The sequence below is a fragment of the Scardinius erythrophthalmus genome, assembly GCF_964197995.2.
Source record: "Scardinius erythrophthalmus genome assembly, chromosome: 10".
NCBI lineage: Eukaryota > Metazoa > Chordata > Actinopteri > Cypriniformes > Leuciscidae > Scardinius > Scardinius erythrophthalmus.
Genome location: NC_138230.1, coordinates 10,455,936 through 10,481,421, shown reverse-complemented (window position 1 = coordinate 10,481,421; position 25,486 = coordinate 10,455,936). Strand labels below are relative to the sequence as shown.

General features: G+C 43.1%; 1 protein-coding gene across 2 annotated transcripts; it reads right to left on the bottom strand.

The window, feature by feature from the left end:
• Positions 1 to 3,569: 3,569 nt before the first annotated feature.
• LOC308697443 (E3 ubiquitin-protein ligase TRIM39-like) lies at positions 3,570 to 24,752 on the bottom strand. 2 transcript variants are annotated; one of them, XR_014030940.1, is made up of 8 exons: positions 24,579 to 24,752; positions 9,464 to 10,035; positions 9,254 to 9,349; positions 8,600 to 8,833; positions 8,370 to 8,508; positions 7,547 to 8,008; positions 5,215 to 5,241; positions 3,570 to 4,401 (listed from the first exon to the last, which is right to left on the bottom strand). XR_014030940.1 is itself a non-coding variant. In XM_081376678.1 (7 exons), exons 2-7 carry the CDS (start codon positions 10,031 to 10,033, stop codon positions 3,854 to 3,856), a joined length of 1,614 nt encoding a protein of 537 aa, XP_081232804.1. In that variant the 5' UTR covers positions 10,034 to 10,035; positions 24,579 to 24,752; the 3' UTR covers positions 3,570 to 3,853. The 2 variants fall into 2 exon arrangements, 1 of the variants encoding a protein (XP_081232804.1); XM_081376678.1 differs by lacking the exon at positions 7,547 to 8,008.
• Between the last annotated feature and the right edge of the window lie 734 nt (positions 24,753 to 25,486).

The following is a 25,486-nucleotide window of genomic DNA, read 5'->3' as shown; positions in this document are numbered from 1 at the left end:
CCAGGAACGTCTACACATAAAGCTACAATATTTCAATCGCACTAAATCGTGCATAAATGAGAATTTAGAGAATAGGATCTGTTGGATTTACAACACGTAAATTCATCCACTTCTCCCAAAATACGTGAAAGTAAGAGGCCGGTGAAGTGGGAGAAAGAAAAAAAAAGTAAACTTTATAGTTACTTACACAATGTGTGTGGTAACTTAGGTGTATGTAACTTAAATGCCTGAAATGCACTATATAATCACACCGGTTTAATCGTACGCATCAAACGGTTAACATAATCGAAACAATATGGTCTTTTTTTAGTATGTGTATGTTGTGACTACAATGATTCTGTTGTGATAATGAAGTCACTTTCTATTTTTGTTTCTCAAAAGAATTATATTTTTTCTTCTAAACTGTATGCAGGAGGACAGCTACAGTGACATCACTCCATGGTGCTGATTGAGAACTTCAAACATCGAGATCCAATCGATGTATCCATCCTTCTTAAACTCTCCCCAAAAGTTCAAAGATTAAAGGGATAATTCACCCAAAAAGGAAAATTCTGTCATCATTTACTCTCCCTCAAGTCGTTCCAAACCTGTATGATTTCCTTTCTTCTGCTAAACACAAAAGAAGATATTTTATATATATATATATATATATATATACACACCCCAGTCCAGCAGGTGGCGGTAATGCACCATTAAAGTTAGTTGCCAACCGCCATAAAATTGAAAAGAAGAAGAAGAGCAGTGTTGGTGGTGACTTGGCGGGGGGGACTGTTTCAGAAAAAACTGAAGCTTCCCCGGTCGCCGCCATTGATTAGCAGACCCCCACCTGCTGTTAGCATTCCATTGACTCCCATTCATTTTGGCGTCACTTTGAAAGCGAATAACTTTACATCTGAGGCGTTTAAAGACTCCATTTGTCCATTATTTATTTCTAAAGAAACACAAAAATGTATAAAAGGCTCCATTGTATCTTAAGTTATGGCCCCGTAGAAGCAGTTTTTGTAAAAATAGGCTAACGATTGCGTCATAACCACGCGACTCTCTGTCGCACAGTAGAGAGATTACCGTATAGACAGGAGGAGAAGCTCGCGGGCAATCGGGGAGACGTGGAGGCAAAATGACAAAATAATTAATCAGAATATATACATACAAACTGTAATTATTTTATGTATTGTTGCATAACAGATATCAGGAACATCTATTATGTGTTTTTGTGTGCATTTGAGCGAGAGAGAGTCTCTTTTGTATTTTTTTTCATTTATTGATTTTATTTAGCATATTCTCCAAATTTGCTGTTGCAGTCTTACCAGGTCATATCAGTTCATGTCTGTGTGTGTGTGTGTGTGTGGGGGGGGTGTCTTATTTGCACTCTTGATGTTTTAGAGTGTCACCCCTTCATTGCTGTGCACTTGTTTTCTGCACAGTGGCTGATTTGTAGTTTGTACCACCAAAAGTTTCTCTGAGTTTTCGTATTTTTTTGTATTTCCCATTCATTTCCTATGTCGGTCATTTTTGACCGCGAAGGAGCCAATTTTTTTTTACGACCCTTTAACATATCCGAATGATGTCCATGATATTTTTGTGTGTTCACATAGCTAATACAACAAAAGTCACCAAGTTTCATTCCATTCCGATGAAGCAAAAAAATTCTAAATTTCTAAACGTAAAAGTTTTTGGTCATTTTTGACCTAAGAGGGACAGTCTTTTTACAGACTTTTCTTAGAGTCTGTCCTTATCAATGTTTATAAACAATTTAAATGATGTTCATTTGAAATGATGATAATGTTGTTTTAGAGATTTTAGAAACGATGCTCAAAATGAAACTCCTCTCAATGTTTTTGTCAGGTTTTGGAGAAGGGAAGAATGTGTCGTTTGAGGATCGTCAGTGGCATCAGTCGTGTTGCTTCCCAGACTTCAACATTTTATGATTCAAAATAGCTGAATAACTAACCATCTGAGATTTCGGTATAGAGATAAAGGTTAGGATCATAATTTTCAGGAATATTACAGCACAATGACTGTATATTAGCACTGTTTGTTGTTTGTTTTTGGCATCTGATAGAGCTTTTGACTTGGAAACAGTGACGTCAGACTTAACAAGCGGACTGAAACACAAATGTTTTAAAATTAAGTGAAGATGGACAATTTTTAGAAGTGAATGTATTAAAATGTATTACACATCATAGAAGTGAATGTATTAAAATGGATCTAAAATATGTAATAAACAATTCTTATTTTGTATTTGGTTCAGTTTGTTTATTATAATAGAAGTTAATGGTAACCATAGTAACAACATGAAATTAATTTAAAAAATGGTTCCTGGAGGCACCCAAAAGCGGTTCCACACAGTGCTTCATATAAGAGTTCCTCAGGAAACTCGTGTGGTTCCTCAGAGAACCACCCCTTTTTAAAGGGTGCCTAGAGGATCTACAGACGGTTCTGCCGGTGTGGCAAAGTGAAGAACCCCAAAAGGTTCCTCCAGGCACCTTTTATTTTTACAGTGTGGGATTGGGATTCTGCATTTCGGATGAGGGTGGGGAGATCGTTCCACCAGCATGGAACCGTGAATGAGAATGTTCTGGAGAGTGATGTTGTGGCTGTCTGTGATGGAACCATGAGCCGTCGCTCATTGACCGATCGTAGGCTTCTGGTAGGGATGTAGACTCGTATAGGAGTGAGTGAAAGAGGGAGTTGAGCCTGTGATAGATCTGTAAGCAAGCATCAATGCCTTGAACTTGATGCGAGCAGCGAGAGGTAGCCTGTGCAGAGAGATGAACAGAGGAGTGACGTGGGCCCTTTTGGGCTCATTGAAGACAAGACGAGCTGCAGCGTTCTGAATCATTTGTAGAGGTTTAGTTGCACATGATGGAAGTCCAGCCAGAAGAGCATTGCAGTGAACAAGCCTAGATATGACCAGGGCCTGGACAAGAAGTTGTGTTGCATTTTATCACTATCTACTGTAAAAAGCAGCTGTGCTCAGTTTTCATACAGATCAAAATACATTAAACATAAACAGCAATATAAATAGGCATCTTTAATAGAATAATCTCTACTATATCCTGAAAGAAGGAAAATATTTTGTTTAAGGTTTAATTTTATAAGGTACTCTTTTATAAGGTTTCATATTTGTTTCTCTGCGTCATATCAGTACCATCAAATATTTAATCGTCCTATATTTCATTAAAAAAAATTATTTAACTGTTTCAATAAAAAAATTGCATTTAAATTAATCGGATTTGTGTTTAAATTTGTCAATCTATCTATTCTAGTCTATTTTTGTGGTTAAACATAATTTTACCATTGATTAAACATTTGACATGGTACCTTGGTAATAGGACTACAATGTTTTCTTCTTCTCCTTTTCCTATTTATTTATATATTTTTTTCAGATATTTTGTTATTACCATGATCATAATACCATGGTGTTTTTTTAGGTTTACTTTGAAGATCCATAATGTTGTGTATGAATATGGTAATCATACAATTATACATATATTGAGGAATTATCATCTGATTTACCACAGTATTATCACAGATCATTTTGTAATTGAAATCATAAAAACAGCTTTGATATCATTAATGTTTACATAGTTTGTTTTATTTTGATGTAAAAAAAAAAAAAAATACAGACACTTTCACTTTGTCAGGTTGAGATTTGGAGAAAACAATGGCATAGTTATGCAAAGTTGAAATAAAATTGTTAAACAAGCATTATAATTTTACATTATAATTTGCAATTACAGCTAGAAATTTTAACAATGAAAAACAAATGATGAAAAAATATCAAAACATGTTTAGATTTTTAATTATATAAATCATTTTCATTGTGTATTTCAAAATTTGGCCTGTAAATTCATTTACTGTGTTTGACAGGTGTGATGATCAGTGGAGTTGAGTTTTTACCTCCATGGTTTGAATCTGGACTAAAATATGGATAGAGTTTCCCAGTGAAAGACTGATCAGTGAAAGAGTAGAGATGAGAGCTGGACTCCACATCATAAAAGGAGACCAGACCCTCCTCATAATCCACAAACACACCGACCCGCTGCGGCTTCACTCTCACACACAGAGAGACAAGAGGATCAGCACAGGCACTATATTCATTCCCCTTCTTCAGCCACACAGTCCAGTATCCATTACTGGGAGTCAGTGTGATCAATCCTTTCCTCTTAATGGATTCTCTGGCCACTCCTAATTCCCACTGATACTTCCCTCTCACCTGCACCTCAAAATAAAATCTCCCTGAGGAGAATCCCTCCTTTCCCAGGACATTTGTAAATCTATCAAATCTCTCTGGTTTGTCTGGGAGTTTCTGTCCAGTGTCTCCACATCTCACTTGTTTTCCATCATCAGACAGGATGAGTTTAGGATAAGCTGTATCAGGATCCAGAGTCACATCCACTGAGAAAACAAACAAATAATATGAAAAACAAATCAATATATTTGTAATATTTAATCCAGTTTTTAATCCTATTTTAGTGCAGTAATGAAGCTGTGAGTGTGTAAAAAAGGCTATGGATTGCTATCACTCTAACCTCTCTCTACCAATCTCTCCCTCTGTATTTTGAGGCACATGCATACACAGCACCTTGCCTGAGCCAATCAGCATCCAGAAACAGACCTCGTGATCTACCCCGCCCTCACAGAGACAGTAGTCCAGTGCCGCCAGACACGGAGACGGACGCTGAAGTTACAGCGGCATAATAACGGTTTATAGATCGCCTTTTAAATGAAGTGTTGTGCGTGAATGCAAAAGTACATTTGCAATCCTTAATTAGTGGCACCATACAAGCTTCCAGGACTAACAAAGTGTCAGGTTACAGCTGTGTGCTGCAAATAATATAGAAGTTACATGCTTTCAGTTTTTTCTAATAATGTTCATGTTTAATTATTAATCTTATCTTATTGTGCGGTATTATTGCCAATATGTTTAATTGTTTTAATTCATAATTATTATTATGTACATTCAAGTTTATGTTACTGTTTTTAGTTGATAGAAAACCATAACACATAAGCACAACCAAACAAACCAGTCTGTTGAGTGTTGACAATAAATGGTTTATTCCCAGAAAACAAGTGCATCTTCGTTTCGTCTCTAATCGGACAGCCTTTGGTGGGTCAGCACCCTGAGTCGGCAACTTGACAACAGCTATACAAGAACCAAACATTTTTTCAATATGAATGTAATAGTGTAGTGCAGACAGCACACTGTACCTGCATACTGCTGCATCCTCTTCAGCACTAGAGACACATGACAATAAAACATCATCAGATCTTTGAGATGCTTTTATATAAGAAAATTATTGACACTTTAAAAGTTATTTAAAATAATCTCAACCTGATTTCACAAACACACACAAAAAACACATTCTTGTTTCACTATATTGAGGACATTGCATAGACTTACATTGATTATAAGGTAAATTATATTTTATGTCACCTAATCAAAACCCCTACCCCTAAAGCTATCCATCACAGAAACATGCAAAACAATAGATTACTGTTCGTAACCCTGGTTCTCTGAAACATCTCATGTTCGAGAACCACCTATGGGAAGGGGATCCGCACTTGACCTCTGCAGAAGCATCCAATTACACCAAGTCTGGCCTGACAGACAGAAGCACATGTCCAATGCCAGGTACCTGCCCCTTACCAAGTATATAAACTAGGGCTGCACGATACTGGGAAAATATGCGATATGCGATGTTGTTGAGTATTGTGATAACGATATTTCTTGCGATATTACATTTCCCTAGAGAAATGCTATTTTTATTAAGTTTTTTTTATCATTTATATATGTAATGATCATACTAAAATAAACAGGTAGGCTAATAGATATTCTTCTGATCTTAAAGAGTTAACGTTACACATGCAACACTTTGATTAATGGTTGTCTGTGAGACTCTGTTATTGTTACTTGGCATTTCGTTAGCAGTTTTGGTAGATTTGGCTTACACTTTTTGAAGTCTTCATATAGCTCCCTGAGATTGCGTTCCAGATGACTGTGGAGATTAGTTTCTCGATGTGGTCAACATTTTTCGGCACGACTTAGTGACACCGTCACTTATGTTCACATATCACGTTTTTTTGCGTGCAAAATGGAAGCACATTTTTCCAGGCTCACCTATGCCGCGACGAGATGAGAACATCTCAACTTTTAAGAATTCCCCAAGCTCACGCAGGTCATGGTTGCACAGCAACGACAGACGCAAGCGCTTGTGGAAAGGAGATAGCGGTGCGGCCACGCTTTCCATGCGTTTTTAGACGCAATATGTCAGTGGTTCCCAACTCTGCTCCTGGAGTACCCCCAACACTGCATGTTTTCATTGTCTCCCTAATCAAACACACCTGATTCAACTCATCAGCTCATTATCACATGGGTTAATGAGCTGATGAGTTGAATCAAGTGTGTTTGACTAGGGAGACAAAGAAAACGTGCAGTGTTGGGGGTACTCCAGGAGCAGGGTTGGGAACCACTGCAATATGTGAACGGCCCCTTTCATAGTACCTGGCTGCATTTGACACGTCTTCTCTATTGAAGCCAAAATATTGCCATATTTCAGACGTACAGTTCTTTTTAGGTACAGGTTCTTCGCTGATGTCATTTTCCTCGCTTGTCTCTACTCTCGCCATTAGTTTTTATTTTCCTCTCTCTGCTCTGAGCCACTAGGTTCCCCTTTGGGCCCGATCTAGCCAATAGCATAATAGCACCTACTAGGGAGGCGGGTACAAAGATAGTAAGGTCACATTTGATTGGTAGAATTTGGATAAACAACCTATGCATGCATGACACAAATGCTTGGCACATAACATAAATGCAGTTTATTGCATCTCTCTGCGATACGGATATCGCATATACTATTATCGCGATAACGATAATTTTTCGATATATTGTGCAGCCCTAGTATAAACCACCTGCACGCACTATCTTTCCTCAATGAGCATATTCGCTTCTCGTGCAGCAAGTGGGGCAAGCTTGGTGGATTCATATTCATGGATTCATGGACAATGGGCATTTTTACGCGAGGCGCAGAGATCTACAGTTGCCTGGCTGAACCTCCTCCACAGTAGACCCACTATCTGAGGATGGAGGCGCCAGTCCCTGTAGAGAGGGTTTCCCCTTGACAAGAGGTCTGCGCCCCTGTTCAGTATGCCCAGGACATGGGTCGACATGGGAGTGATTCAGCGCCTTCCACACAGTGAGGAGCTCTAAATAATTTATATGGGCTGAGTGAAGTGTGCTTGGCCACACACCATTCACTGTTCTGCCCTCTTGCGTGGCTCCGTAACTGAATTCAGCTCCAGATCCAGAAAAATTACTTTCTGCAAAGGTTGGAAAGGACCAGGTCGTTCACGGTAACAATCTCCTTCCAAAGTGCAGGCGATGGTACGCCTTTCTCCAAATGTGTACTCATATCCTCCAACAGCTCAGCCTTGTAGGCTGAGAGGAGGGAGAAAACATTTAGAGCCCGTACAACGAGAGCTGAAGCCTTGTAAGGGGGCTGAAAGACAGATGCTGAGAAACGGTTCATCTTATTACACTTACATCCACTCCAACATCCGAGTCGTACTGTTCGTCCTTGCTTTGGAAGCAACCTTGAGTCTACGCCGAAGAAGCTTCCGAGGCAGAGCGAGGCAATGGCTGCAGTTCTCTGGAAGCAACAGCAGTTCTTCCGCGTACTTTAACCCCATGCACCCCTCGCGGCAATGAGTGAACCGCAGGCGGCAGGGCATGCACACGACTGCGAGTCCAATGGGTTAGCAGGAGCGGAAAGCTTGATTTGATCCATGGGAGAGGTGAAAGCACAGACACAGGCGGGCAGCCAGAGCAAATCCAGTGGCGTGCGTGGGTGGCTAGCAACCAGAAAAATTGCAACTAAACGCAACGTTCTGACAGTCACGCCTGGCGGAGGCTGATCGATATAGATGTTTCCTCCTGTTGACTGTGGTAAAGTCAGCGAAAACAGTTGAGCTGCGAAGCAAAGAGGTCGCAAGTAGCGAATATCAACTGAGGAAAGATAACACGTGCAGGTGGTTTATACACTTGGTAAGGCGTGGGTCAATCAAGTTAATATAAAATAAATGTTTCTTTCTGTAGTTTCTCATTTAAATGTGTTTGGGGATGTAAAGACTCATGGTTGTGGTTACAGGGATGAAGCTAGTAGGCTATAAGATTAATTTACTGCATGTTTTCTGAAATTAGAGATGAATATGACATGCCCTCTACAAGAAGAAGTGTGATGATAATGAGACACAAATACATGATTACATACTTCTCATATTTCAGCTTGACCAGACTCATTCTTCATTACTGATATTAAAAGATGATAAATATATGTATCTGTACGGTGTATTTGATATTGCTGTACCAGTTAGCATGAGTTTCTCCTGTAGAGAGTCCTGCAGTTTAGTCAGAGCTCTCCTCAGAGTCTCCAGACTCTCATCAGTCTTCACACTGATCTCAGACCAGTTCCTGGTGTTTCTAGAGCTGCACAGGGATGAGTAAATCTACAGCAGGAGAGAGGAGAAATCCTTCAGCATGGGGAGTGTTATGGTGTCATATACTGCATTATCATTGATCAGAGAGATGTTGACTGACCTGTAGGAGGTGGAGGTGATCTTCAGTGTGTGAGAGCTGCTCCAGCTCAGTGTTTCTCATCTTTAGCTCAGTGATCTCCTGCTCCAGCTCTTCAATGAGCTCTTCCTCCTGTTTCTCTGCTGCTTTCTGCTGCTCCTCCATCATCTCCAGCAGTTCAGTCTGACATCTCTCAATGGAGCGGATGAGATCAGTGAAGAGCTCCACACGGGCTGCTTTCTCCTTCTCTGTGTTTCTCTGCTCAACCAGGACAATCAACACATTATTAGTGGTGTTTGCGAAGAGAAGAATCAGTGTTATTATTTCTCATACTTCAGTGTTTTGGCCAGTTTTCAAAATCCCTCATTCTGCACCGTTTGCACTGAATGATTCCTCAAATCTACAAATCATACAAATTAAAAAAAAAAAAATACAAAAGTGATCGGGAAAATCACAGACGTGTCGATATTCAGACCAACAGTGTGACTGTGAGTGTGAAATTGATTTTATACAGCAATTCAATAAACAACAATAGAGATTACAATTAGGGCTGGGCGAATTATCGCATGAGATTGTTATGCGCATCTCGTCAGTAAAGCCGGGAAAAAATATCATGTGATATATCGCCCAGCCCTAATTACAATTACAATTAATTTAATTTAATTATTTTAAACTCACTTTTCTGACTTCTGCCGAGTGTTTGACGTCTTGAATCTTCTTGATTCTGTCCTGGATCTTCTGCTGTGTGTCTCTCTGTGTCTTCATCAGTTGAGTCTATAGACGGAGAACAACACACAATATGTTTTCATAACTGATTCATTTATATTAAAGAACATGTGATTCCTCATGATAAGAGCCATTTAAAATCATTTTGTCAGTAACTTTTACCTTCTTCTCTTCACTCTCCTCTTCTAAAGAAACAGTGTTGTGGTTCTTGTGATCTCCGTCAGTGCAGGACAGACACACGATAGTCTGATCATCTCTACAGAACAGCTCCAGAGGTCTCTCATGTTTCTGACATATATAGTCCTCCAGATTACTCACAGGATTGATCAGTTTGTGTTTCTTTAAACCTGCCACTCTCGAATGAGGCTCCAGGTGAGTTTCACAGTAAGAGCTCTGACACACCAGACACGACTTCAGGGCTTTCAGCTTTCTTTCCTCACAGACGTCACACAGAACTTCAGCTTTTTTCAGAACTTCAGCTTTTTTCTCATGACTTTTCTTTTTATAGTGATCTACAACTTCTCGGAGTGTGGTGTTAATCTTGAGATCAGGTCTGTGCTTGAATGTTTCTTTACAATATGGACAGTTGCAGGTCTGGCTGTTGTCCCAGCACTTATTCAGACAGGTCTTGCAGAAGTTGTGTCCACATGGAGTGGTGACTGGATCAGTGAACACGTCCAGACATATAGAGCACTGAAGCTCCTCAGTCAGTGGACCGCTGGAGGAAGACATCGCTGGAGAGAGAAATGATGAAGATAAATCACCTGCACTACTAGTCTAAAGTTTGGACACACTTGATACACACACTCAATTTAAATTTCTTATAATCTTAAAAGATATTGTGGCGAGCAGGACGAGGCCGGTGGCGTGATTGATAATGAGCGACACCTGCGCGACGCACCGGTCTCGTATATTTACAACAACTAGCCTATATAACGCTCTCAATAAAATATATTATAAGGCCAAGAATAATTTTTATCTTAATAATGTTTAATGTAGGCTAGATGTGATTTTCTTCTGCAGTTTAGCAGGTTTGTGTTCAGTGAATCTGCAGGTCATTTTAGTATGTATTTGTGACAAAATGACAAAAACGCCAAACTTTGGAGAGGGGGTTCAGCGAAAAATCGGCAGCTGGCAGCAGGAAGTAGCTGCCGTTGACAGCCGGAAGCCCTGCCATATTAGGAGGGACCTGCCATTTCGTGGCAGCCAATCAGTATCGTCCAACGTAGTAGCAACCAATCACATTTACCTGGAAGTCAAGCGACAGCAGCCAATGGTGTCGCCGGCGGCGAATCTTCAGCAATGGCGGCGGTATTTGGCTTGGTAAGTTCGTATCAGATTAATAAATAATTGTGTACGTTGGAGTTTAAAGGAGCTGTATGTAAGAAATCTATTTCAATTAATCATAAAATGTCCCTGATGTGTCACTAGACATTAAGAAATCATGTTCATTTCAAATACTTATATCACTGACAACAGTAGTATGGCTAGGATATTGTCATTTAAAAAGTGGACTTGCAGCCCTCAACTGATGTTGATGTTGTCATTTTGTGTTTTGGCCTGACGCGCCTCCCTCCACCTATACAAATCACGAAGTCAGTAGTGTTTCGGTATCCGGGTTGCCAGCTTTGCTCTAACCTACTCTAGTCGGATAAAAATGTCTAACGTTACTAAATCAAAAAGAATTCGTTATAATTCAGAAATTCATTGTGACAAAGTCCGAAATAAAACCAGAATTTGTATTGGAGATGCTTTTGAAATATGGAGACGGCTAAAAACGGAGAAGAATTTGAACACAGACACCAACGTTGCTAATTTTCTCCAGGACAGGTAACTTAAGATTCATCTATGCTTGGTTAACTTGTACTTGATGTCAATGGACATTTCATATATTCATGACAGTTGAACAAAGTTATGCATTTTCGTGCAAAGTAACATAACATTAGCTCACATGGACGTATGCTAACATTAGCAATGCATTATAGGAGCCCGTTTCTCTGTCATTATGCTGAGACGCTGAGGAAAACAACATTAGCACGCCCATTATGGCAATTTGAAACGTAATTGAGACAGAAGCCTAACTTTACCTCAGAAAAAATGATTTGTCATTTGTTTTTCACGTACAGTATATCGTGGACTAAGTTACACATGCTGCAAGTTGACCTGTATGACCATTGCTTATGTAACGTTAAAGGTGCTCTAAGTGATGCAACGCGTTTTTTAGGCCAAAACATTTTTTGTCACATACAGCAAACATCTCCTCACTATCCGCTAGCTGTCTGTCCCCTGAACACACTGTAAAAAAACGCGGTCTCTCTAGACACCACAGGCTCCACAAACGGCAACAAAAACAAACTGGGCTCACCCGCACCACGAAACATAATAAACAGAGTTCCAGCCAATAACCGACAAGAAGTATTGGAGGGTGGGGTTTGGGGAGTTAGTGCGCGTGCACGTGAAGGGGGTGTGGAGGAGAGAGAACAGAGAAGCATGAAGAGGGAAGTTTGAATTATGGCGACAGCCGCGACACACGACCAAAGAGACGATGTTCCGATGAACAAATTGCAAAGAAGAGGGACAAGGATAAGGAACGCGTGAAGTCCCGAATTTACATCGGAAAAACCTTCAAAAGGTGGCGAGAACTCCGCCGGCAGAAGGGCTTCCAGTCCGACATTCAGTTGCTGTTTTTGCAGAACAGGTAAATCCGTTTTTCTTTCTAAACTGACGTTCATGTTCGCCAAACCAACACAAGGATGTAATTGACCTTTCGCCGAGCCCCGCCCCCCTTAGTTACTGTTGCTACGTCCGACAAACAAATGGTCAAACACGACCAGCGCGACAGATTGCCATGACGGAAAGAGGTATACCCGTGCGTGTCAGTGACCTTTTTTGGAGCAATACCTCCGCGATATCCTCCAGATCGAGGCAAAAAGTGTTACAGTATGCAGTGGAGGGATATATTATAATATAAAAATACGCAATGAAGGAGACACGACTACTATCTACGTCTCTATCGAGGCTAATGCTTAACGTTACCGGTGTTCATACACATCATTTGTGATTATGACAAAGAACAAGGAAACAAGTGTTTAAAAGCATTGTAAGACACTTACTGTTGTGTTTTTGTGTGAAAGAAAAAACTGTCTCTGAAAATAAAAGTGCTGTCAGCAATAATTTCTTATGTGTGTTTTTTCGCATAACACGACTAAAATTTTAAATGCTGCAAAACACATGGGAGTTATATTCCCGATGCTGTAGTTTATTTGATCAGTCACAGTATATCATTAATCAAGCTTAATTTGACTTTTCAACTACAATTAGGCAGGGTGAACTGAAAGCTTTTACAATCTTTTAGCTATAACTTATATCACTGACAAAAGTATGTGGTGGATTTTCTTCCAAAAATGATTTTCTTTCTCAAATTCATGCTTCAAGTTGACAAAGCACAATAAACGAAATCACACAATAACTGTTTAACCAGACATAGCCTTAATTTGCATTTAAATAACTTTCATTGATTGTCTTTCTTAATGCACTTACCATAATATTTATTAGGGGGACAACAGATCACAAAAATCGCGGTTGAGACCATAATATTTATTAGTGGTGCAACGGATCATAAAACTCGTGGTTCAGACAATATTATGTTTTTTGAGTTACAGATAGGAGTTTTTCAGATCAGAAAAACAAAACAAAAAAAAACTTTAAGTAACTTAGCCATCGATACCACAGCCAGCAGGCGTATTTATGCCTCTTAATGTTCGACACATTTAACTGGGATTGGGGCCGTCCACACTGTTTTATCCATTGTAGCAGTAGCAGTGAAAGAACACAACTCCTCCAGACAATCTCTCGGGGTTTGTAGTGTCCGATTTACAAACGCCATGGGCGCACGCTTCACCATCTTGCTAATGTTTGTCGGACCTGCTTACATAGTAACGGTTGCTATGATGTGTGATTGGACAATGGCCGTTTTGGGGGAGGGGCCGGCGAAAGGTCAATTACCTAGAACTACGCAGTCAGCGTTAACTTTGGTGAATACAACATGTATGTTTCTAGCAGCTAGCGATCGATCTCTATTGTAAATGAACAAGCAAATTCACAGTAGGGCGACAATTTGTGTGAATGATTGTTTTCACCCACTGTTTGTTATGAATTTGAATGTTCATTTATAGGCTATTAACAACTTTGACTAAATTTGTTTACGCCGCCGCCGTTGTTTATGCTCACTGAAACGCGAAGCTAACGTTATCTTGCTATTATTGCGTCCTTGTATGGGAGCTATAGTTATAACCTCAGGTGGTGAAACAATTTTAAGATAATGTTTCTCTTTTTCTGCTTTCTGTTCTGCAATATATAAATGCATTTATCTAACTTGGTGACATTACACATTGAATGAAGTATCAGTAAAACTTAACTTTGTTTGTAGTGACTATTTTGACTTTCCTTTACGTCGGAAGGAAGGGAGGGGAGGAAGGAGGAGACGGGATGAGGAGGAGGGAGGGTCTAGCTAGCCTCCGTTTTGTTTGACAACAATTCGAATGTCAACAAGAAGTAACGTCTCCCTGGATCGCTTAGAGCACCTTTAATTTAGTTACTCTAACAATATTTTCTGATGGGACTGAAAACAACCCTGTGATAGCCATTGGTGATATTGAATTTGTCCCGCGTTATAATTGCTGTGGAAAATGGTTTGGTTATTTGTTAGCCTACTTATGACAAAAACTGTAGTACTTGTAAATCGAGTTTTTTTTTTTTTCTTTTTTTTTTTCGTATTGAAAAATAAGGAAGTTTTATTTTGTTTATATGTTTTTTTCAGATTTTTTTTTAATTGTAATTGTATTTATATGTTCAAAATAAAGAAATCAAATCAAATTAAATAACAAATCAAAAACGCTTATCTCTTCAGCAATCTTTACGATTATATTTAACTAATGACAATTAGTACATTTTTTTAAATACATAATTACTTATCAAAATATCTCTCATGAAGCATAAACATAATTAACAGAAAAAAAACTTACTGTGTACGGCTTGTCATCACTTGCCATTGGAAGCTCATTGAAGCAGCCTGCGTTTCTGCTGAATCCTGCAGCTTATCTGGCAACCTCGAGTCAGGGGGGAGGGGGAGGGGATACACCGCTCTACAGTATTTTTAAAGTGATTGCAGTACCAGTTCTCTTACGAGAGGTTCTCTCGTATTGCGTAGTTGCTACGCTACGGGAAAGCCTTTCTTTCTCGAGATACTGAAGCCAAAAATTATCCTTAATTTTTATAATCTTGTCAACGCAGTGCGGCAGCCTGCAGACCTAGGGCAAGGATCTCAGCCTGAGGACGCCGGCCCCTTCGCCGCCTTCAGCCTTCCCTGCCTGCTTCGCTATCCGGCGAATATATCCTTTTACCGCTCTGTGTTGTATGTGTTTGTGTGTTCGCCCCGCGACACACTCTGCATCTAAAAGAGCGCGAGGCGTTGTTGCAAATGCCTCGCTCATCCTGTGGCTCGTGCAGAGCCTCGCTCAGCGACGGAGACCGCCACGTGGTCTGCGCTCTCTGCCTGGGCTTCGACCACGCAGCCCGCGCCCTCTCCACGGGCGGCTGCGAACAGTGTGAGGACTTACCGATGTCGACCCTGCGGGCTCGACTCGCCATGTTTGATGATCCTCCACCTTCCCCGGCTGCCTCTTCAGGGCCGCGAAAGAAGAAACGCCGCTCTCAAAGGCCTCCCGAGCCGGTGGTTATAGCTGAGCGCTCGCCGGAGCCCCTCCCGCGAGCCTCGCTCTCTCCTTCTCCCCGCCCTTCACCGACGCGCAGCGGCCGGCCACTGCCCGCACTGCCGTCGCCTCAGGGGATGAAGCAGATGACGCTGCTGACAGCTGCTCTCTGCTTGCTTCGGACAGCGAGGAGTGGTCGGGCTCTCACCGCTCCGCCTCCTCGACTCGTGAGTCTGGCAGGTCCCGCTCCAGTGTCGACGTGGAGCTTATCCGCCTCCTCACCAAAGCGGTCGACCGACTGGGATTAGACTGGTCCTCACCCAAGGAGCCCGCGCCGAACCGACTCGACGGGTCGCCAAGCGCCAGCCTCTAGGTCAGCACCCTTCCTGCCTGAGCTCCACGCGGAGCTATCGAAGTCGTGGAACGCACCCTTCTCCGCTAGACTCCGCTCGTCTGTCTCCTCGGCTCTCTCCCAGGTGGACGGGGCCGCCGAGAAAGGCTATACCGGCATCCCTTCCGTTGAGGAAGCGGTGGCAACGCACCTTTGCCCACCATCTGCTAGATGGCGCTCAAAGTCTGCCCTGCCGTCCAAGCCTGCAGGACCACATCAGCTCTCGCCGGCCGCGAATTCGCCGCCTCCGGCCAAGCTGCTTCCGCCCTGCACTCGATGGCTGTTCTTCAGATCCTGCAAGCCGACCTCCTCCGCGAATTGGACGAGAAGGGCTCGGATCATACAGCCTTAACAGATCTGCACAGCGCGACGGACCTTTCGCTCCGCGCTACCAAGACCGCTGCACAAGCCATCGGCAGATCTATGGCCGCGCTCACCGTCATCGACAGACACTTATGGTTGACGCTGGCGGATATGAGTGAGTCAGAACGCGCTGTTTTCCTCAACGCCCCGCTCTCGCCCACTGGCCTCTTCGGCCCTGCGGTCAGCGGGATTGTGGACCGCTTCTCTGAAGTACAGAAGGCGTCGCAGGCTATGAATCTCTTCCTGCCCCGCCGCTCGAGCCCAGCCGCAGGCCGCTCTCAAGCTCAGCCTCCTGCGCGCAGCTCCACACAGCGCTCGTCTCGGCCACCAACTGCTTCGCAGCGACGCCAGGGCGGCCGCCCTAGGTCGCGCTCGACCAGCCGTCACAGACCGCCGCCCCCCCGGGGTCCGCGGGTCCCCGGGGGGGCGGAGCGTTCAGCGTTCAGATAACGCTGAAGTCTGAGCCCGCGAAGTCCTCCTAGCACCCGCAGGGAGGAAAAGATGGCTGAGTCCCGCTGCGGCCGGACCGCCATCAAAACGCCCAGCTCTGTCAGTCCCCTCAGTACAGGCTACTGCAGCAGCTTACACCGCAGCCAACGAGCCAGTAACACCACTCGCTCGCCTGCACACAAACGCCGTTTTTACGGCGGCCCAAATAATTCTCAGAAAGAGTGTAAATTCGGGTTTTCCGGCTCCGGCCGAAGGTGTTGTAAGTGTAGAAAATGTGCCCACTCCCATGTGCTCACTGCTTCACACAAACAGGGTCCCCATGGTAACGCGCACAAAGCGCTCTCTCATGAAGCGGACGCAAGCCGCTCGAGTATTAAGTGTAGAAAATGTGCCCACAACCTTGTGCTCACACCTACCCCCTGCTCGCTCTGCCAGTCAGTTACCTTGGGTCACAGACCCTCTAAAGCTCCCAAACACTGGCCGTGTCATAAGTGTAAACTCTGCGCCCGCTCACGAGCACGCGCACTCACTTCTAGACATTATAATCCCCACGCCACTCTCGCGCCTGGGATGTTTGACAGCAAATCACACTCCATCCGATGGGACCGAGCTACTGAACGCTGTACAGTCGGCCAATACTGTTTACCAGCCCCCGTGTTCGAGCACCAGCGGCGCGCGCGCCGCTCCATCCTCTCTGATACAGGTTCCCCATCCCGCACAGGGCGGCGATCTGAACCCAGAGACCATTCGACCCCTAGCTATGCATGCGGAAGCATGGGAAGCGATTCAGGGCGCGTCAGAATGGGTGCTGAATACTATAAAACACGGATATTCGCTTCAATTCGCTCGTCGCCCTCCGCGCTTTACAGCACAGACGGAGACGAGAGTGAGTTCAGAAGCTGCGCACCTGCTTCAAGCAGAAATAGTGAAGCTGCTGCGCAAAGGGGCTATAGAACAGGTTCATCCTTCTCTGAGCGAGTCGGGCTTTTACAGCCGCTACTTCCTCGTACCCAAGAAGGACGGAGCGTTAAGACCTATTTTAGATCTGAGACATCTGAACAAAGCCCTCATGAGACGGCCGTTCAAAATGATCACAACCAGAAAAATCCTCGCGCAGATTCGCCCAGGAGGTTTATCTCTCTCGATCTAAAAGACGCATACTTTCAGATCCAGATAACTCCCCGTCACAGGGCATTCTTGAGATTCGCCTTCAACGGTCGAGTATATCAGTACACAGTCCTGCCGTTCGGCCTGTCTTTGGCACCCCGTACATTTACGAAATGCATGGACACGGCCCTCGCTCCCCTGAGAAAACAGGGAATGCGAATACTGAATTATCTGGACGATTGGCTTATTCTAGCGCAGTCAGAGACGGAACTTGTGTCTCACAGAACAGCGCTTCTCAGCCATCTGGAGGAGCTGGGTCTCTCGGTCAACTGGACCAAGAGCTCGCTATCGCCCCGTCAGTCAATTTCCTTTCTTGGAATAGAACTGGACTCGGTGGCTATGACGGCCAGACTGTCGGAGCAGCGCGCGCGCCACATCCGCCTCCTCGCCGCATCCCTCCAAATAGGCAGCCAGGTTCCGCTGAGGACATTCCAGCGTATCTTGGGGCATATGGCCTCAGCTGCAGCAGCGCTCCAGCTGGGTTTACTGCGCATGCGCCCACTTCAACGCTGGCTGAAAGCGCGCGTGCCCCACCGAGCCTGGGCGGCCGGCGGCTTGCGAGTCAGAGTGAATCAGGGCTGCATTTCAGCCCTGCAGCCCTGGCTGGCAGCCGAATGGTATCTCACGGGAGTGACTATGGGAGTGATTTCACACCGGAAAGTTGTCTCGACAGACGCTTCCAACCTAGGTTGGGGAGCACTCTTCGAGGGCAGACCGGTCTATGGCCGCTGGTCAGACCAGGAGAATCTCCTACACATAAACTGTCTAGAGATGCTCGCGGTCGAGAAAGCGCTCAAACACTTCCTCCCATTCCTCCACGGTCACCATGTTCTAGTCCGCACGGACAATACATCGGTAGTGGCCTATGTGAATCGCCAGGGCGGTGTCAGATCAAAGACGCTCTGCACCCTGGCGGAACGCCTCCGCGTGTGGGCTCAGCACTCTCTGCGCTCGCTGAGAGCCGCGCATGTGCCTGGCCACCTGAACGAGGGCCCCGACAGACTGTCCAGGGACAACGTTCCCCCTGGGGAGTGGTCTCTACACCCCCAAACAGTCCAGTCACTGTGGCGCCGCTTTGGCAAAGCGAAAGTCGACCTTTTTGCGTCAAAAGACAACGCTCATTGCCCAGAGTTCTTCTCGAAGAACGAGGACGCGCTGGCTCAGACCTGGCCCAGCGGCCCGTTGTACGCTTTTCCCCCGGTCTCTCTGCTGCCTCAGGTCATCGAGAGAATCAGGGAAGCGCGCCACTCAGTGCTCCTCATAGCCCCATGCTGGGAGAACCAAGCTTGGTTCCCGGATCTAATACAGCTGGCAGACTCAGCCCCCTGGCCGATACCGGTGAAGAGAGACCTTCTCTCTCAAGCCCGCGGCTCGATATGGCATCCCCATCCAGAGCGCTGGTCTCTGCATGCGTGGAGCCTCAACGATTACACGCTGATCTGCCAGACGGGGTCATGAACACGATCATACAATCTAGAGCCCCCTCTACGAGGCGGCTCTACATGTCGAAATGGTCAGTGTTTAACAGATGGTGCACTGCTAAGGGGCTTGATCCACAGACATGTGGGGTATCGCGAATACTGTGTTTCCTTCAAGAGCTACTGGACGCGGGCAGGTCCCCCTCCACGCTCAAAGTCTATGTTGCGGCCATTTCAGCGCTCTCTGTTTCAGAGCGGGGCCGCGCATTAGGAAGGAACGAGTTCGTCATCCGCTTCCTTAGGGGAGCCAGGAGGATGAACCCCCCGCGACCCCCCTCGGTTCCTATGTGGGATCTTTCTCTGGTCTTGGAGGCCCTGAGAGCGCATCCCTTCGAACCCTTGGAAACTGTGGATATGAAATACCTCACGCTCAAAACCGTTTTTCTGATAGCACTGTCTTCAGTCAAACGAGTGGGAGACCTTCACGCGTTATCTGTTAACGCCGCGTGCCTCGAGTTCGGACCAAATGACTCCAAATTCAAGGTCAAGGACAAGGTCATTCTCAGACCGAGGCATGGGTACGTTCCCAAAATTTTGGGCACTCCCTTCAGAGCACAGGTCATTTCCCTCTCAGCCCTTCCAGCGCACGGCAGCGAGGCCGATAGTAATCTCCTCTGCCCGATCAGGGCGTTGAGAAACTACATTTCACGGTCCGCCGCTTTCAGGCGCTCGGAACAGCTCTTTGTTTCGTTTGGTGGGCGCACCAAGGGTCTCGCCGCCTCGAAACACAGCCTGTCCAGATGGATAGTGGGATCTTAGTGGGATATTAGTGGGATAGTGGGATATTGCTGCTGCTTATGCGTCTAAAGACCTGCAGTGCCCATTGGGCATTCGAGCTCACTCCACCAGAGGCATGGCCTCGTCGTGGGCGTGGTCCAGCGGGATTCCCATTCATGACATTTGTGCAGCGGCAGGCTGGGCCTCCCCCTCCACATTTGTCAGGTTTTACAACCTGGATGTTCCCGCCTTGCAGGCGAAAGTGTTATCAGTCTAAGTCTCGCGTATGCCAGCCCACTATCTGTGCGCGGGCTACGATTGTGTGATTTAGCTCTACTGGTTGAGCTGCACTATGCAGGGAATTGTCAGTTCGGACCGGCCGTGCCGCTCCTAACCCCCTAGTGTGTGCTTATGTACGGCGCTAGCCCTCTCGGGCCGCTCGGCTCTCTGCTATCACGTTCCCCGGGCTCTCCCTGGGACTCATTCAGTGGATGCTGGGCGCGCACGGCGTTGACAAGGGCGTTCCCGTAGCGTAGCAACTACGCAATACGAGAGAACCTCTCGTAAGAGAACGTTTCGGTTACTCACGTAACCTCTGTTCTCTCTAGAAGAGGGAACGAGTATTGCGTAGCCCGCCATGCTCGCGCCACGAGCTCATTTCGCTTCATGCGACAGAAACCAGAGAAGCAGCCTCCGAGCCCTGTTTATATACGCTAAGCCACACCCCTTTTCGCGGGCTGTGACGCATTAAGCGCGCCAAGCGCGCTCATTGGTCGTGACGTCACGCCAAGGGCTCAGCGGTAGGCTGCTGCAGTTGCCGCAGGGCAGCCAATGGGCACGCTAGTAAGCTTGCCCTAGGTCTGCAGGCTGCCGCACTGCGTTGACAAGATTATAAAAATTAAGGATAATTTTTGGCTTCAGTATCTCGAGAAAGAAAGGCTTTCCCGTAGCGTAGCAACTACGCAATACTCGTTCCCTCTTCTAGAGAGAACAGAGGTTACGTGAGTAACCGAAACGTTTTGGCCACAATCCTACATACGGTTCCTATAACTTTTATGTTAGAGACAGTGTATCTGTGACTACTTAAGTTGAATTGGTTAATTTAATCATTTGTAGAAACGCAGCTTGTGCACCGTGTGTTCCTGGTTTGTGAGGGGCTATCATTAACTTCAAATACTAACTTACGTTACCATTATCATTAAATATTAGCGTTTGTTAACATGTTAACTTAATCTATTGATTAGAATAAAGCTCATGCTGATTTATTGGAATTGACAAGCTCAGCCTTGATGATACACGTGCAACGCTAACAAAACATATCCCAAATGATCTAACTTAAGTTTTAATACAAAACACCATTTTAATCAACATTACTTCACCATATTCTAAACTTCTGTTTTTTTGTAGTTTCACCAAGTTCACCACAGCCTGTCACAGATTGCTGGGGACGGACAAACATACGTGCCAGGAAGGAAACCCCATATTTCCAGTTGCAAAACCAACCAAACTCACTGGTATGTTTTAACATAAGTAACATAATGTTCAAATGTATTATATCCTGTCTTGTTCAAAGCAGGCAAAAGGCATTCTGTTTTTTATCTTTTTTTTTTTCTTTTTTTTTATAAAAATTCTAGATTGTATCGAAAATTTGACATTTCAGTGTCTGTTTATTTTCTTAGTTTGATCATGTTTTGGATGGGACCCAATCACCAGATGAGACCAGAATGAATATATATATATATATATATATATATATATATATATATATATATATATATATATATATATATATATATATATATATATATATATATATATATATATATATATAAATATTTTTATATACATCTATTCAAAATATACTGGAACTGTTCACTTTTTCCATATAACTTTCACCCCCAGTTTCACAGACAAGGCTCAAACTAGTCCCAGACTAAAATGCATGTTTAACTGAAAGCAAATTACACTTGTGTATCTTAAAATATCAGTGCCATTGTTTCTTTTAATTTAAGATTCACAACAGTAATGTTTTTTCTAAGGCATATTTATAAAAGTCCTAATTGCACCAAGGCCTAATCCTGGCATAATCTAAACCCTATCTGTGAAACCGGGCTTCAAAGTTTTACATATTAGTCCAGTGGTTCAGTTCAACACTTTGTTCTCTGGCTTTAGATTGGCATAGACAGTGGCATTTAAAAAATAAATTACACCTGCTCCCTAGTTCAGGTATGCTACTGTCTACTGCTGCAACATGGCTAAGTGGTTCAACACAGAGTTCATCTCTCTTTCTCTCGTGTGTATAAAATAACTAACTTTTTCCCCCTTCTTTTTAAGCTCAATTGCAATAAAGATGGATCCGGGATCTTGGAAGCTTGTTAAAAATAAGGTATTGATTTCATGTTACAACAATTTTGATTTCTTTGCTATCTTTAGTGTATAAATAAAATGTTAGTTTTTCCTTTTAGATTTTTTTTTTCCAGGGTGTTCCAGCTCAGTTGGGATCTGTGGACTGCAGTGTATTCATGGTAATGGTAAGTTATTACGGTGGTTTTGTTTCCCCATAACATTTATTTTACGGATAACCCAACATCCATAATAATTATCAAAAGACATCAGGCTGATCCCAATGAATTTTGTTTTTCAGGTGTGTGTGTGTGTGTGTGTTAAGGTTGGTGATGTCACTAGCCCAGGAGGAAGCTTGTGTAGTCCCCACCAGTTGTTTGTTGTAGTCCTTAAAGTGATTTTTGTAAAAAAAAAGAAAAAAAGTCTCCCTTTGCTTTGAACTTTTATCGTCGTAACTTATTCATATTGCAGATTGTTTATGCTCTGACAGCAACATTACTCTAAAGTTTCTTTCTTTCTTTCTTTTTCTAACATCTGTCTGTATTATTTCTTTCTAACTTATCTATCTCTTTCTAACATCTGTCTTTCTTACTAATCTTAAGGTTACAGGGGTTAAACACTATGTGATCTGATTCACAGAATTGTACTTTTATTTGTATTTCTTTAAAGTGAACATTATCTGTACTACTTTTGGAGGAACTGCGATTCCATTGTGTTTTTGTGCGTGTGTGTGTGTGTGTGTGTGTGTGTGTGTGTGTGTGTGTGTGTGTGTGTGTGTGTGTGTGTGTGTGTGTGTGTGTGTGTTGAATGCTCTGTGCAGGTCTTGTGATATGCAGCAGCTGACCCCAAGACGCCTTTCTACGACCTCCGAGGTCATCACCGGACCATCTTGGACTCGGATGACAGTGTCGACTTACCCTCCTATCTATCCATAAGTGTAGAATTGTTTTAAAGGAGAACTTGGTAGCTTTTTTAACTTAATAAAACTGTCTAGAAATCATTTGGATGGTTAAACAACCTGTTCTGGTGATATTGGTGACTTTCCCCGCTCCCCCCAGCGTTCCCAGGCGGAAAACCAACCTTGCAACTTGTTCACTACCGTCCCGGCAAGATAGAAATTGGAAGTCTCGTGAGAAGCGAAAGCGAGAACGAGAACGAGCGCGAAACACAAATTGCTTTACGGCAATTCGACATAAACACACACGCATTTATGATGTATTACCAGATTACCCACCTCAGTAGACATAGCTCCACGCGATACAGTTGGCTTGCTCCGATCAAAACAAACGCACATGAGCAGCGGTAGAGAGGGGGAGGAGGCTGCCGCAAGTGAGTTTTTTACGACTGTGTTGTGAAATATACGCCCCACCACAGCTGTAGGGGGAGCTCGTGGGGAAAACATGCGACAACAAAAGGGAAAATCAGCGAAGAAGTGACTAGAGTTCGCTAGAGTTGCCGAGTTCTCCTTTAACTTTGTTCTTTTGCCAATGAGAAGTAGCCAACCTGTATGTACTGATGTCAATCATGCCCTTGGAAATGGTATAACTGGTGTGAGATTTTGTGTACAGTAGAGTCTCTGGCCTGCGACCCCGTGAGACTTTGACGCCTGGCTCTATCGATGAAACTATTCTTCAGTAAACTTTTACTTATGTGATTGAACATCACGACTCCTGGTCTTCTTTCATCATATCTGGTCCTGGGTCTTTAAGCTGTTATTCCCTAACACTAGAAACATTGTAAATCATGTTAAACCATGCTAGAACATTGTAAAACGTTTTCAAACTTTCTTTTTCAAGCCAACTTAGTTTTTTATGAACTTTAACATCTAGTTCAGAATTGTTGTTCATTCTGATTTCAGAACAACAAACATCAAGCCTGTTTTCAAAGTTACAGCTGTTTTATAAAACAAAGACAAGAATGTATTGAAATACTACAAATGTAAAACTGAACTTAAATTATAGCAAAATATGATTTTTAAATAAAGGTCATTGAGAATTTTTTTTTTCTTTTAGACATGACTTTCATTATTTGTTTAATGAATGTTTATGTACGTTTAATAAATATACAATATTATTATATAGGCATTCATTTATGTATATATTTCATTATTTGACAAACATGTACACAAATTATATTTATACACGTACAAATTCATAATTTCAAGTGTAGCTTAATGTTTGTTTTTTTGTACTATGTCTATGATCTTCGTTACTTAATTTATATTTGATAAACCTTTTTAAACCAATTACAAAATAATTACAAATTTAAGTAATTTATTTAAATAAGTACTAAAATTATATATATACATTGATATAATAATTTATTTGCCTTGCTAAAAGCGGCATCCACCTCCGACTTCCGGTTATTAGCGGCAGCTGACGTCAGCTGCCAGTGGCAGCTACTTCCTGCTGCCAGCTGCCGATTTTTCGCTGAACCCCTACTGGAACTTTGTATCACAACCAATCAAATGGCATATATAAATACAATTCTGATACCATTTCAGTGCATTAAACAACTAAAATAGTTAAGTATTTGTCATGGTTCAACCTGGTTCTGTTCAACTTAACGTTATTCCAGTTCGACATAAACCTACTAAACCAGTTGACTTCCATTAGAAACCTGTTCAGCACAATCTCTCTTATATTTCTATCTCTTACCTGTGAGGATCAGATGTGTCCACAAGACTCTTTGAACGGATCAATAAATATTCTGTTGTTTAAAGAGGTTGATCGTTTCAGGCGTCCATAATGTTGTTGATCAAGTTAGTTTCACTTTCTCTGAATCTCTCTGAACTACAGTGATGTCAGAGCTCCGAGTTCCCCAGAGTGAACGATTGGGGCCGGTCGACACATTAAGGCCGCCCACACACGATTTTATTGGATTATAATACAGCAATCTTATTGGCGTAGACGCTTGAGGCATGAGCATGTGCATTCCTTTATGTACGAATTTATGAATTATCTTCTATCTATACTGTTTAGCCGTAGGCTAGCGTACTACAGAAATGAAACGATTTCAGTAACGATCAATTGGATAATGTTTTGATGAATTTACACGAATCAAGTTAGATTAAATTACTATCAAAATGTATTCGTAAAGCGCTCATTTCACATCGTTTCAAAGCAGCTTTACAAAAAGTCAAATTGTAAGCTTTAATATTGGCGTGTCTAGAGCATTTTCAGTGGGGGGGCCATGCTGGGGCACTGCCTCCAAACGGGGTGGCCGCCAGTGACCAAAAAAAAAAAAAGCTAAATTCTACAGTATATTACGTAAATCCTATTGATATTATTATGTTTTTTTTTTACTTGAATAAAGTTACTTGTAAACAAATGTAGTAATACAGCATATTTTTGATTAATTTAGTTTTTTGTCATCCCTGTATATATCCATTAAGTTAAATTTGAGAGCCAGTGTTTATTATTTTTAGTGTTTCCATAAAACTAACAAGTTTATAAAATAAAAGCAATTTTAATAATGAGCAATTTTAAAACCCCAGAAGCAGAAACGATGTCAATTATTTTCTTTTAATAAGTAGTTTGGCCATTACAATATACAGTAGTTTTAT

Bases quoted from the DNA above. Each gene is read 5' to 3' on its own strand.
- LOC308697443 (XM_081376678.1), bottom strand. From the start codon at position 10,033: ATGTCTTCCTCCAGCGGTCCACTGACTGAGGAGCTTCAGTGCTCTATA. The intron at 5,242-8,369 runs GTACAGCAATAT...ATGTGTCTCTAG, and splicing joins GGAGAAACTCATGCTAACTG to TGCTGAAGAGGATGCAGCAG. The intron at 4,402-5,214 runs GTACAGTGTGCT...TTGTTTTCTCAG, and splicing joins GAGGATGCAGCAGTATGCAG to TGGATGTGACTCTGGATCCT.